Genomic DNA, 14,719 nt, shown 5'->3' on the forward strand with positions numbered 1-14,719 from the left:
GCTTACTAGTACCCGCAATGCAGTAATGCGACATATCATGTGAGGCCCAGCGACCAGGCCCGTTTCACTGCTGCATTCTAGCAGAACCATGACATTACCCTCCGTGCCGGCTCCACCACATAACCAGAAGTACCCAATAAATATCACAGACCATAATAGAGATCGTCAAATTGCTATCACGGTGTCTGGCATTTTATAGACAAAATAGAGCAGCCATGTGCACCTTTTTGTGTGGTACTTTTAGAGGAACTTTAGTGAAGGAACCTTAATAATAGAAATATAAATGAAATACTGGGAACAACTCCTTTTATCCTACACATTTTGTTCCATATATATATAGTTACTGGAAAAAGAATTCTTCATGAACACAGAAAATACACCTACCTAGCAATGACCTATGGGTGAATTCTGTGTACGGACGGCCGGCGGGTCTCCCAGCTTGACCTGAATAGGCACAGATGAGGCTGGGAATAGGGTAGGGAGACCACCGCCAGTCCGTACATCACCATCCATACAGAGACCACATTTAGTGGACATTTAAATCCGGATTAAGAGTGATATAAATGTAAAGTACATGCTATGCAGTAATAGTGTAAAATAGCTATGCCAGTAAATATTTATAGAAGAATACGCTAGCTCTGCCGGCCCCGTGCATTTAGAGAATGCCTCCATAAGTAATTCTGAATTCTGCTGGACTAAAGAAAGTGAAAAGGAGAAAAAGAAACCATGAATAGCTGAAAGCAGTAATTCTAGATTCCCCGGCGTTTCACCATGCCACAGTGCCTCTGTTATCTGTGAAAAGTGGCAGCAAAATTATAACAATTCTCTGATCCCAGCTGCACTAAACAGGACAAAACATTCTTTCATGAGGTTTGCTCGAATGCTTGTAAGGTCAGCATAGACCATGTCCTCTGTGCTCAGCTTACATGCATTACAAGCCGCAGATATACAAAAGAAACAAACACACAGTGAACAGTAACCCACCTACATGGCAGCGCGCAGACAAGGCTACAGCAGTATCCGTGCCACCCCGGCCAACCCCGAGCAAGGTTACCAGCAACATTAAGCCTTAAGAACCAATACATAAGCCCAAACAAAGGACAATGTGAAGGACAAGCTTGCATAATGTCTTAACATGTGAACCTAGACCCAGTTAGATCACTTCAGATCAAATACAATCATAAGAAGGACAAATAATAACTTATATCATTAAATGGTTTAATGTCCCCGACAGGAAATTGAAAATGCAGATCCAACAACCATCAATACTTTTTTACCATACCCTGGAGCTGTATGCCGAAATAAAAACATGACTTTCCAGCTCTGTATAACGTTTTGGAGTCTGACTTACAGAAGAAAGAACGATTTAAGTTCCATAGGATAAAACTTAAATGTATACACAAAGATCTACAAGATTAATCTACGACTTTATAAAAATGGGATCTCAGCAGGAGGTGGAGAGGGAGCATCCGCTTTACCAGGTGCTTAAGGATCTTCACACAAAAGACAAGCTTCATCTACAATTGCACTTACACTTCGGAGGTGGATTTCTGCTTGTAGTAGATGGAGCAGGAACTTTCCGCACTGACAGGCCTTAGGATGGCACACAGACACCGCATTGTACTGGGAGCACAAGCGCACTGTGGTGCACCAGACTAGCTGTAGGTCTTCTGTCCTGATAGACGGCTGGGCTCCTTTCTCTGTACGCTCTGATGGGAGGATGACATCACCTCCCTGCATACAGCCAGGCGATGGGGAGGCAGTGTGCAGGAGACACAAAGAATTCGCTGCCTGGGTTATCCATGCTCCAGTTACTCTGCAGATACACCGAGCTTTCACCAGACACTTACTCTGAACAAACATAGCCTGCACTTAGGCATATTATCTGCTTCACTACTTGGCTCCATAGGGATACCTTTATAAGATGGTTTGCACAGCCATCACTGCAATACATAACTAGGCTCTGACTCCTACTCATGGCTCAATAAAAAGTAATAAAAGTGATCACGTCTGTAAAGCGCTGTGAGATTAATAGTGCTATATAAAAGGGAGTCAAATAAATAAATGTGCCTTACAAAACCGGAGACCAGAAGATTTGGCATTTGCTTTATAACAGATGAAGCAGAAACCCCATGCAGAGATGTATTGGGCTCCCAGGAGCATTCACCACAGTAAATTGCTAGTGGTGTTGCCTCAAATGACTAAGTGCCGTCCCCATGGATGGAACAATCTTCATTTAATGCGGATTGTAGCACATACACACTCCCATACACCGCGGTCCTCCTCGGTGTTTAGCCTTTGTGGCTTTTGGACACCTCCTCCATTCAGTTCTAACACACAGGTTGAACAGCTCCGTTCTTCCTGCCTTTATTCTCCTGCACAGGGAGGACACTGTGGGCCTGATTCATTAAGACCAGCATTGCCAGACGCAATGAAGGGGCATGGCGGAGTAAGAAGAGCGCCACGTTATGAATCCTGTGCGCCTCTCCAGAAATCTCACTCCAGTCAGGGACTGAAGTAAGATTCCTGGGATAAGGTATGACACCTCTGGTGATAAATCAGACAGGAGGGTGTTGCGCTGCCCATGCCTTACCCAAGCTCCAATCATTTTGGCACATCAGGCCACTCATGAATACACCAAAAGTTGCAAAATGTCTTAATTTTCAACTTTCAGTTGTGTAAAAATTTGGTGACTTCTTAAAAGTGTTTTATGACAGAAATCTGGAGAAAACATTTGCTGTATCAGCCCTCATGTCGACTCGGTAAGTGCTGTGTGTCTCTTCATTTTCTCCTCACTCTGTAATAACAGGGTTTTTGCCTTTTGAGGCTCTTAGGGCCTATGAAGGGTTACCATGCTCCTCTAAAGCCTTTCATGTGCAGGCAGAGCTGCACTCCTCTCATCGGTGCTGATATAGTGACAGAGGCAGGGGGCGAGTTATGTCGTCTGATGTAACCTCCAGTCATAGCGCCTGCCTTTCTCTCCTAGCTCTGTGGCCAAAGATCAGGCAAATGCTGACTAACCCTTTCATGTGCCAAGGCAGCGTTATGCTGGTCCGATTACGGATGCACCTGGCATAGAGACAGGCATGAGTTGGTGACATGCCCAGTGCCGACCACATGATGCATGCAACAGTGAGTTACAAAAGAAATTTACATTGACTCTCGTAAAGCATCACATCAGAAAGTGTGACCAGGGTCTCCTCTTCATGGTATAGGCATGCATAGAGGAGGTGCCTACATCCAGGAGCAGACCTGGGGGCAAGATCATGGCAAGTGCATTGGAGAACGTAGCATTCTATTTTCTGATGTTAGGAAGGCACGGGCTTCTGACAAAAAAAAAAAATTGTGGGACAACCCATTTAATAACCACAAACACTCAAGTCAATATTCTATTCATACACACTGCTTTACAGGGTCGATACCTATAGCTGGCACTAAAGAGGCTATTTTCTTCAATCAGTAAGCAGATTTGCATCCTTTTTTTGTCTAGGCAGCACTGCCTATAGGTCACCAGCTCAATTTTATCAAGAAGAGCCATTCAAAAGAATAAAGGATTTCAAGTGTCCTTCCTTAGAGGATTAAAGTGAACTTGTGGTTCTGTGGATAAGGGCTACTATTTCTTGTGGCCAACCCCATAAGGCAAATTTCATATTCAAGAAAGCCATACTGTAGGTGGATAGTGCACCACACATTTAGATTGTGTAAAGCCTTGACACTAGTGTGGTGTTCTCAAAACAGTGCCAGCAAAAAAAACCAGGCCTGTTTACAGTGTAAAGGTATATATGGTGTGAACACTGCTCTATTAAGGGTGGTATAGAGGTGCTAGTGAGAGGACCAAGGTCCGGACTATAGAATGTAAATTCAAAACACTGCACTCTCTTCAGCATGAGGTAATAGTAAAAGAAAGTCAACAGATTCGTTTTTATCGTGCAAACCAAGTGTCTTTATTTATGAACAAAGTTAGTGGGAGGGACTAAGACAGCCGACCCATGTTATTCATATAGAGTGTACAAAGATCGCCGCCATTTCATTAGAACACAAAATCCGGGGGAAGTAATAGGTGAATCTACACAAATTATAGACACTACAAAAATCAGTTTTTCAGCAATGTAAAGGGTCAGTCTTTGAAGAATATATAACACAAGAATGTTATATGAATTAAAATGTTTTAATGAAAAATGTTTTACTATAGTATTTCTGTTGTACCATACGGATTATAAGACAGATTGAGTTTATTTGCAAACCTGCACCCATACCTGTGCTGTGTAAGGACATTGACCGCTGAAGGATGGTTGGCACAATATGCCATGTACAGACTCTTCATTTGGTTCATTAGGCTCATGAAACAACCGCCAACTCGTTGCTGTCCCTCTGGTAATCTAATGAAGAAAGTAAAAATCACATTGTTAGGTCAGTGTTCACATCCATGTCGTGGTCTGTACAAGACTACAATGCAGGGACTGGCCGTGGTTCTCATAAATGTCCATGAGGCTCACAGTTCAGCTCAGGAGGCCTGGTGCACCCAAAACACAGAAAGACCTAAACATGCAGCTGAGGGAACTAGTGACAAGATGTCTCATTGTCTTATTGATAATTATAACCCAAAACTCACAAGAAAACAGTGCCATCTGCAAGGGATATATAATCAGAGGTCATTGTTCAAATGTCAAGGTCGGGTTATACACAGAATGATCACAGAATCAAAACGCAAAATGTCCCAGATTATCCCCAACATCTCACTAGGAAATGAGCAAGTCAGAACATTAAAAGTACAGAAGATTCTTGGTCAAGGAGAAATTGACAGCTATTTTACTGGATAAAATAGAAAGGTTCCCGTCGAGCTGGTCCCTAAGGGCAGTTTATATTAAAAACACTCTGTCAGAACTTCTTCACCTGCTCACAATCAGTCAGGTTATAGTTTGATGGGCCGATAGCGTGGTGTAGGCCCGGTGCTGGCCGACTCCTGGAATTTGCCCACCCGTAACGGAGCAAAATTTCATCCCTTCCCCCTCCCATCTACTCTGTGGAATACCGACCTACGCAAGTTTAGTATCTATCTATCTATCTATCTATATATATATATATATAGCTATATACATACACACACACACACACACTATAGCGTACTTATTTACACTACACCTCATTCACCTGCCTCGGTGAACAAACTTTTTTTTAACTCCTGGGTATGGGTCTGCAAACTGGCGGTGCAACTTCAAAGCAGAGACATATAAAAATTGATATAAAAAAAAAACGTGAAGATTGAAGGCACTCGCCAGTTTTTTCTTGCAGAAAAATTCAGATTTATTCTTTTTTAAGGAGGATAAACATCCTAGGAAGGAGGGGGAGAGGGAGACATAGAGCACACAGACGACAAGTCAAAGTGCCGGCTGCCGGTGCGAAACAGCTGTCGTCTGTGTGCTTTATGTCTCCCTCTCCTTCTTAGGATGTTTAGCCTCCTTAAAAAAGAATAAATCTGAATTTTTCTGCAAGAAAAAACTGGCGAGTGCCTTCCATCCTCACGTTTTTTTATTTTAACAATTGTATTGCCAACTAATAGGGTTACATCTAACCTGCACCATAGTTTACAAGATATACCATAAGTTTTAGTTTGGGCTCAGGCCTAATTTCTGCTCAGTTGTCATCTTCCAATGTTCTGCATTTTGTGTATGTAAGTACGTACATTTTATCATTTCATCACAGATATACATAAATACATATATAAGCATGGTGATGGGAGTGTGATGGTTTGGGACTGGATGAGAATTGTCAGCTGTGGAGAGTACACATGGGGTGTACTCACGTATGTTGACAGTGATTTAAACAATTAATGTGTTGAGTTATTTAGAGGGCACACCAAATGTATACAGTTATACAATCAGTACACTGACTACTTTACATTGTATCAAAGTGTCATTCTCAGTGTTGTCCCATGAAAAGATATAATAAAATATTTACAAGAATGTGAGGGGTGTACTCGTGAGGAAAATGTTTTGATAGTACTGGTTTTCATTCTAACAAAAAAGTTGCAAATCTTTTACATGACGCTCTGCATTCTAAACCTGACTAACAAATTAAAAGTCTGACAGGCCATCTTCGTTAGTGGCGGGTGTATAAAAAACGGTGGACAAATGTGCACCCTGAAATAAATGTATATATACACATATAAAAACACACACACACCTATACATAAACTACAGTTTAAAAGTTTAGGGTCACTTAGATATTTCCTTATTTATGAAAGGAAATTAGTGTTTAATGAAGCTAACATTAAACAGAAATACACTCTATATATTGGTAATGTGTAAATGACTATTCTAGCTGTAAACGTCTGGTTTTGAATGCAATATCTACATAGGTGTATAGAGACCCATTTCCAACAACTACCACTCTAGTGTTTTAATGGTACATTGTGTTTGCTAACTGTGTTAGAAGGCTAATGGATGCTTAGAAATTCCTTGAAAACCTTTGTGCAAGTATGTTAGCACAGCTGAAAACAGTTTTACTGATTAGAGAAGCTATAAAACTGACCTTCCTTTTGGCAAGTTGAGAATCTGGAGCATTACATTTGTTGGTTCTATTAAACTCTCAAATTGGCCAGAAAAAGAGAACTTTCATGTGAAACCCGACAGTCTATTCTTGTTCTTAGAAATGAAGAATATTCCAAGCGAGAAATTTCCAAGAAACTGAAAATTTCCTACGACGGTATGTACTACTCCCTTCAGAGGAGAGCACAAACAGGCTCTAACCAGAGTAGGAAGAGAAGTGGGAGGCCCCGCTGCACAACTAAGCAACATGACAAGTACATTAGAGCCTCTAGTTTGAGAAATCAACGCCTCACAGGTCTTCAACTGGCAGCTTCTTTAAATAATACCCGTAAAACACCAGTGTCAACGTCTACAGTAAAGAGGCAACTACAGAATGCTGGCCTTCAGGGCAGGGTAGCAAAGAAAAAGCCATATCTGACACTGGCTAATAAAAGGAAAAGATTAATATGGACAAAAGAACATAGATATTGGACAGAGGAAGATCGGAAAAAAGTGTTACAAACAGACGAATCCAAGTTTGAGGTGTCTGGATCTCACAGAAGAACATTTGCGTGATGCAGAACTACTGAAAAGATGCTGGAAGAGTGCCTGATGCCATCTGTCAAGCATGGTGGAGGTAATGTGATGGTCTGGGGTTGCTTTGGTGCTGGTAAAGTGGGAGATTTCTACAATGTAAAAGGGATTTTGAATAAGGAAAACTATCACTCCATTTTGCAACGCCATGCCATACCCTGTGGACAGCCCTTGATTGGAGCCAATTTCATCCTACAACAGGACTGTTGTGTCCCATGAATGGGAACAACCTGTTGTATATAATTCTTGCATTGCATATTTTTTCCTCCTATCAGGAAATTCCTTATTGTTACTAGGTAGATTAGACTGTATGAAGTTTGTCCCCATGTTCCTCCCTTAGTTGGCTTCTGTATAGAAAGCTCCTCCCTTCTCCTTCAGTTTAGTCTAGAGGAACCATTACTGAAGAGACATGTCTGCAACCCTGTACAGATTATTCCTTTTTACCTGCCTTTACTTTGTACTTAATACAAGATTCTAGAAGAAAACTACAGCGTTTCTCCTTGTCTTTCTACAAGTCATCATTGGGCTTTAGTTAACACTATCTGTGGAAGCCGGTAGAGTGAGTAAAATCATACAGTTATCTAAGGGACTGATAATTAGAGCGGTTGGATTCATTGCTACCAGGAAGAGACAGAATAGTGAAAAGGACTAGCTGTGACCGGGATTAGTATACATAGATCAGTAAACAACCTGTGTCCACGAGTGCTATATTGCATACAATCCAGAGAAAGGATTACCCCAAGGGGCTGATAACAAGCCACAGCATAAAACTTTATAGCAGCTTCAGACAAAGTGCCCTGTAAAGTATTAACCTGTTATCATAACTGTGTGCAGCTGTAAACCTAGAATCACCCATAATAAGCTAATTGTAAGCTGCAGCTAGAGACTCTTCAAATACATTCTGCAAACACAGACTGCTGGCTGCAGAGATTGCAACATTGTATTGGTTTCCCTGACAACCAGTGCAGAGCAGCATTCACCCTTCCTGATGGAGTCAAAAAGAACAATTTCCCTACCTGCTTTAAAGCAACAAGAGGAAGACAGGGACTCACACTTGCATTACAGTGAAAGATCTAAGCAGTTGACAAAACCAACATGGAAGGTTAAAGAGAACCTAGAAACAGCCAGAAGTGAACTGTTTACCCAGACAGCATTAAAGGGAACCTGTCATCAGAAATTTCGCCCAAAAGCTAAAAGATTCCCCCTCTGCAGCTCCTGGGCTGCATTCTAGGAAGGTCCCTGTTATTATTGTGCCCCATGTGAGACCAAAATAAAGCCTTTATAAAGTTCTACCTTTTTGTATGCAGCTTCTGTAAATCCGACACGGGGGCGGGCTCTCTGCCGTCCGTTATTCTGCCTCCTGGTCCTGTATGCCGCCCCCATCGCTCCTTTCCATATCTGATGCACCGCCCACTGCTCCAGCCATCCCCGTGCATGCCCAGTGCCAGTCTCACAGGACTGAGCACTGTGACTGCTGGTGATGTGTGCGCAGGCAAGTGATTATGGACGGGGCTGTGACTGTTATCAGCAAGTACCCGGCCATAATCTCTTGAGCGCGCAAACCTCTCCAGCGTCACACTGAGCTCAGTGTAGATGCTAGACTGTATGGGCTGCTTCCAGGGATGACGTCCCTTTGTCATGTGATAGGGGCGTGTTCGAAATACTATCACATGACAAAGGGACGTCATCCCTGGAAGCAGCCCATACAGTATAGCATCTACACTGAGCTCAGTGTGACGCTGGAGAGGTTTGCGCGCTCAAGAGATTATGGCCGGGTACTTGCTGATAACAGTCACAGCCCCGTCCATAATCACTTGCCTGCGCACACATCACCAGCAGTCACAGTGCTCAGTCCTGTGAGACTGGCACTGGGCATGCACGGGGATGGCTGGAGCAGTGGGCGGTGCATCAGATATGGAAAGGAGCGATGGGGGCGGCATACAGGACCAGGAGGCAGAATAACGGACGGCAGAGAGCCCGCCCCCGTGTCGGATTTACAGAAGCTGCATACAAAAAGGTAGAACTTTATAAAGGCTTTATTTTGGTCTCACATGGGGCACAATAATAACAGGGACCTTCCTAGAATGCAGCCCAGGAGCTGCAGAGGGGGAATCTTTTAGCTTTTGGGCGAAATTTCTGATGACAGGTTCCCTTTAAGGTACTGTCACACATAACGAGATCGCTAGCGAGATCGCAGCTGAGTCACCGGTTTGGTGACGCAGTAGCGATCCCGTTAGCGATCTCGTTATGTGTGACACTTACCAGCGATCAGGCCCCTGCTGTGAGATCGCTAGTCGTTGCTGAATGGTCCAGGTCATTTTCTTCAAAGGCGATGTCCTGCTGGGCAGGACACATCGCTGTGTTTGACACTGTGTGACAGGGTCACAGTGACTGCTGAGATCGTTATACAGGTCGCTACTGCGACCTGTATTGTTCCTGCATCGCTGGTAAGATCTGACTGTGTGACATCTCACCTGCGACCTCCCAGCGACTTACCTGCGATCCCTATCAGGTCGCATCGTTTTCGGGATCGCTGGTAAGTCGTTGTGTGTGACTGGGCCTTTATTGTGGCAAAGAGTGCAAAAACAAGTGACTGTTTTATCTGCGCCTGGTGCTCATGAGCTACCACCAGAGGGAGTCCTTGAACAAGTGTACTCAGCATACCGGTCTTACAAAGAGAGTTGTAAAAAATATTCCTCTACCCTGCTGAGATCAAATACATCTGAGTCTCAAAAAGAACTACAGGACTTTCAACAACTTAATGCTGAACGAGACCGCACCGTGCGTGACATTGTGAGCGAGACTAAAGCAAAAATTACGCAAATGTCAGGAACGGCATCTCACAAATCCAGGTCCATTAAGAGCTCAAGGCACTCACTCAAATCAGGCTCATCAAGGTACTCAACCCTCAGCGAGCAGCTCATAAAGGCGCGCGCCGAAGCAGAAACAACGAAAGTACAAGCCATCTTCGCCCAGAGAGAAGCAGAGATGAAAGCAGAATCTGCAAGCAAAGAAGCAGAGATTAAAGCAGAATCTGCACGCAAGGAAGCAGAAATTGAAGCCCTACAGAAGGAATGTGAACATGTGGCAGCCATGGCAAGGCTAAAAGTCTTTGAGCAAGCTCTGGGTGGGAGCCAAGAAGGCAGCGCCAGTTTGTGTGATCTCGACACAGAAGACTCACTTAAGCGTACAAGAGATTACGTGCTGAGCCATGCCGACGAACTGCCAACTACCATCAACATTCCCGTCAGTGCTAACACTTCTCCAGAGCCTCAAGACACTGATCCACCTACAGCTTCCAGCCTTCCAGGTCAGTTTAATGCACCTCAGACTTTTAAGCCTGAACCAGCTTCATATTCCAATGCACAGCCACACCCTGCGCATCAGCAACCTCCATATGCCCATGTCTACATGCAACCTAACATGCCGGCAAGGCGCTACACTCCCAACAGCTATGTAGTTCCAGCCCCGTATACAAAAGAGATTGTACACACCAAACCGATCAATGGTCTAAACGCCTATGCCACTCCATACTTTCCCATGTTCCCGAACCAAGAAGCTACGAATCACGCAACCAGCACCACGCAGTCAGCAAATGGCCCCCAACGTCGGAAAGATCAGACATGTCCGACTTTGCGAGGTACATGATCCGCCGAGAACTCACCAACACCGGTCTCACAAAGTTTGACGACCAGCCCGAAAACTACAGATGGTGGAAGTGTGCCTTCAAAACCGCAACGCGTGACCTCGGCATTACGGCTTCTAAAGAGCTGGACTTGCTAAATCAGGTGGCTAGGCCCACGGTCTACTGAAAGAATCAAGAGACTCAGATCCGTCTACATCAGCGACCCAACAACTGGTCTCGCAACCGCATGGGACAGACTAGAGAAAGGCTTCGGCAGTCCTGAAGCAATTGAAGATGCATTGCTGAAACAACTATACGACCTTCCCAAAATATCTGGCAAGGATGCTTCAAAGTACCAGGAACTCAGCGACCTGCTGTCTGAGCTCCAGCTGGCCAAAACAGACGCACACCTACCTGGCCTCAGCTACCTGGACACCGCTCGTGGGGTGAAACCCATAGTCGCCAAGTTACCTTACAACTTGCAGGAAAGGTGGACCACGGTAGGAACAAACTATAAAAAAGAGCACCAAGTGTCCTTCCCTCCATTCTCCTACTTGTGCGAGTTCATCAATGGCATCGCGGAACGTAAGGCAGACCCCAGCTTCACCTGTGGAGAACCCACCGACTCCACTTCACCAGCTCCTAGATGTGAAAGCACTCATCAAAATGACAGAAAATGTAGGGGCCCAGTATCAGTCAAAAAGACCGATGTTCTACCACCTACACCAGACAATGGCACTGAAGGCGGGAAGGCGGAAAATCCGAACCGCCAATGTCCTATTCACAAACTGCCACACCGCCTGAAGAAGTGCATTGGCTTCAGGAAGAAACCCCTTCAAGAACGAAAGGAACTCTTGAAAAGGTTTGGGGTATGTTTCAGGTGTTGTGCCTCTACAGAACACCTTGCCAAGGACTGTAAGGTTACAATTAAGTGCATGGAGTGTAACAGCACAGATCACGTACAAGCGCTGCACCCATCTCAGCCTGATCCTGCACCTACACCTTCTCCTACCACAAGTCATGGCAGGGAGAGTAACGGCCAAGCTGCAAACTACCTCACAGTATCCTCCTCGTGCACCGCAGTCTGCGGAGAAGATCTCTGGGACAAGTCTTGTGCGAAAATATGCCTAGTAATGGAATATCCCAAAGGTCACCCAGAAAGGGCCGTGAAGGTGTACAGCATCCTGGACGACCAGAGTAACAGGTCACTTGCCAGGTCTGAACTCTTCGACTTGTTCGGCTTAAAAGGAAATGCCTACCCTTATACACTAGGTACTTGCAGCGGCATCTCAGAAGCTTGCGGAAGAAGAGCCAGTGGTCTCGTGGTAACATCTCTTGAAAATACTGTAGAGATACCTCTACCGACACTTGTCGAGTGCAACCAGATACCGGCTAACCGGGAAGAGATTCCAACACCACAGGCAGCTCTTCACCACCCTCACCTGAGAACTATCGCCAGCAAGATCCCACCTCTTGATCATAGTGCAAAAATCCTGATTCTGATTGGAAGAGACATCCTCCGGCTACACAAAGTACGCCAACACATCAACGGGCTACACGATGCGCCATTCGCTCAGCGCTACGACTTAGGCTGGGCGATCATAGGAAACGTCTCCGTAGGCAAAATGAATAGTCCCAACGCAATCTCCTCCTACAAGACGCACATCCTCCCAAACGGTCGCGGCACTCACTTTCAACCATGTCCGCATCACTACGGGGTGAAAGAGAGGCTGAGTGACACCAGGTGGCGACAGCAGCCTCCCGACTGCGCGGACGCATATCTCTGGGATGACGACTTCGGGTCAACAGCGTTCGAGTCTACAAACGAAGACAACAAATTGGCTCCGATGAGAGAAGACAAAGAATTCATAAAGATTATGGATAAAGAGTTCTCTCAAAATGACTAACAGTTGGGTAGCCCCATTACCCTTTCGGTCTCCAAGGCCAAGGTTGCCAAACAACTCCCAGCAAGCAACCGCAAGGTCCTCCTCTCTAAAACGCACTTTGGAAAGACAACCATAGATGGAGAAATGCTTTGTCGAGATTACGCAAAATATCCTCAACAGAGATCATGCTGAACAGTGGCACCACACTCCCACCGAACAAAACCCAGCCGACCGAGGAACGAGACTCACTGCTGCATCCAAACTCGGCGACAACATGTGGCTGACACCTCCAAGTATCTTATACGAGGAGACCTGCGATAATTACGCCGGCAACATGTATGAGCTGGTGGAACCAGAATCCGACAAGGAAATTATACTGGTCGTCTCCGCTCGCTACACTTCAGTGACATCAGAACAAAAGTTGGGATCTCATCGCTTCGAGCGCTTCTCAAGTTGGTCATCTGAGGTACGAACCGTAGCTTGTCTTATTCACATTGCTCACTGTTTCACCGACTACAAGTCTTCAACGTGCCACGGCTGGCACATGTGTGTGATTCGTCCAGTCACCGAACTCGTGCTACTTTTACCAAAGGAGGACGTTACATGAACTTTGTCGTTGGACACTGCCACGGCGGGGAGCGTACCTTTCCTTACCCCTGCTGTACGGAGACACAACTGTCCGTGTCCAATTGAACCTTGAACTTTTCCTTTGGATTAAAACTTTACCGTTGGATTATTGGGTTGGAGGAAGAGTTGGCATGTTTGCGGCTTCCCCAATCTGAAGAAGGGTTTGTTGAACTTGGATTCATTTTTTACATTTTCTACTTTTACATTTTTACGCAAGGACAATGCGTCATCAACCAAGCATGGACTTGAATTCAGTGCATTACTGTTGCATTTTTTGTGTTTGTCTCTTTTCTCGTTACAGGTTTCATGACATCGAGGGACAGGATCGACTCCTTACGTCGTAGAAGGACTTGTGAAATCATATGATTTCAGACGGGGAGTGTTGTGTCCCATGAATGGGAACAACCTGTTGTATATAATTCTTGCATTGCATATTTTTTCCTCCTATCAGGAAATTCCTTATTGTTACTAGGTAGATTAGACTGTATGAAGTTTGTCCCCATGTTCCTCCCTTAGTTGGCTTCTGTATAGAAAGCTCCTCCCTTCTCCTTCAGTTTAGTCTAGAGGAACTATTACTGAAGAGACATGTGGAGACATGTCTGCAACCCTGTACAGATTATTCCTTTTCACCTGCCTTTACTTTGTACTTAATACAAGATTCTAGAAGAAAACTACAGCGTTTCTCCTGGTCTTTCTACAAGTCATCGTTGGGCTTTAGTTAACACTATCTGTGGAAGCCGGTAGAGTGAGTAAAATCATACAGTTATCTAAGGGACTGATAATTAGAGCGGTTGGATTCATTGCTACCAGGAAGAGACAGAACAAGGACAATGACCCAAAGCACACCTCCAAATTATGCATGAACTATTTAGGGAAGAAGCAGGCAGCTGGTATTCTATCTGTAATGGAGTGGCCAACCCAGGCACCAGATCTCAACCCTATTGATCTGTTGTGAGAGCAGCTTGACCGTATGGTACGCAAAAACACCACGGTTACTTACCGGTAGCCGTTTTTTCCAGACCCATGACAGCACCACGTGATATAAGGGTGCTGTCATGGGTGAGGGGAAAACACCACGGTTACTTACCGGTAGCTGGTTTTCCAGAACCCATGACAGCACCATTATATCACGTGGTGCTGTCATGGGTGAGGGGAAAAGTGGGAAAAGTGCCCATCAAGCCAATCCAACTTATTGGAGGGGCTTCTGGAAGCTTGGGGTGAAATATCTCCAAAATACATCAGCAATTTAACAGCTAGAATGCCAAAGGTCTGCAAAGTTCGAATTACTGCAAAGGAGCATTCTGTGACGAAAGCAAGGTTTGAAGGCGAAAATTATTATTTCAAGTAAAAATCATTATTTCTAACCTAGTCAATGTCTGGACTATATTTACCTCTTATTATGCAACTCATTTGATAAATAAAAGTATGATTTTTCCTGGTAAAGACAAAATTGCCTGTGT

General features: G+C 44.7%; 1 protein-coding gene across 3 annotated transcripts in view; it reads right to left on the bottom strand.

Moving 5' to 3' along the window:
- The window catches only part of ARHGEF7 (Rho guanine nucleotide exchange factor 7), a 180,476-nt gene that overhangs the window by 67,353 nt on the left and 98,404 nt on the right, over nt 1-14,719 (bottom strand). For all 3 annotated transcript variants that reach the window (XM_075336661.1, XM_075336663.1, XM_075336662.1), the window contains one exon: nt 4,257-4,379. In XM_075336661.1, coding sequence (XP_075192776.1) covers nt 4,257-4,379 — 123 coding nt within the window. The remainder of the gene's footprint in view (nt 1-4,256; nt 4,380-14,719) is intronic.

The sequence above is a fragment of the Anomaloglossus baeobatrachus genome, chromosome 2 (genome assembly GCF_048569485.1).
Source record: "Anomaloglossus baeobatrachus isolate aAnoBae1 chromosome 2, aAnoBae1.hap1, whole genome shotgun sequence".
NCBI classification, from domain to species: Eukaryota; Metazoa; Chordata; class Amphibia; order Anura; family Aromobatidae; genus Anomaloglossus; species Anomaloglossus baeobatrachus.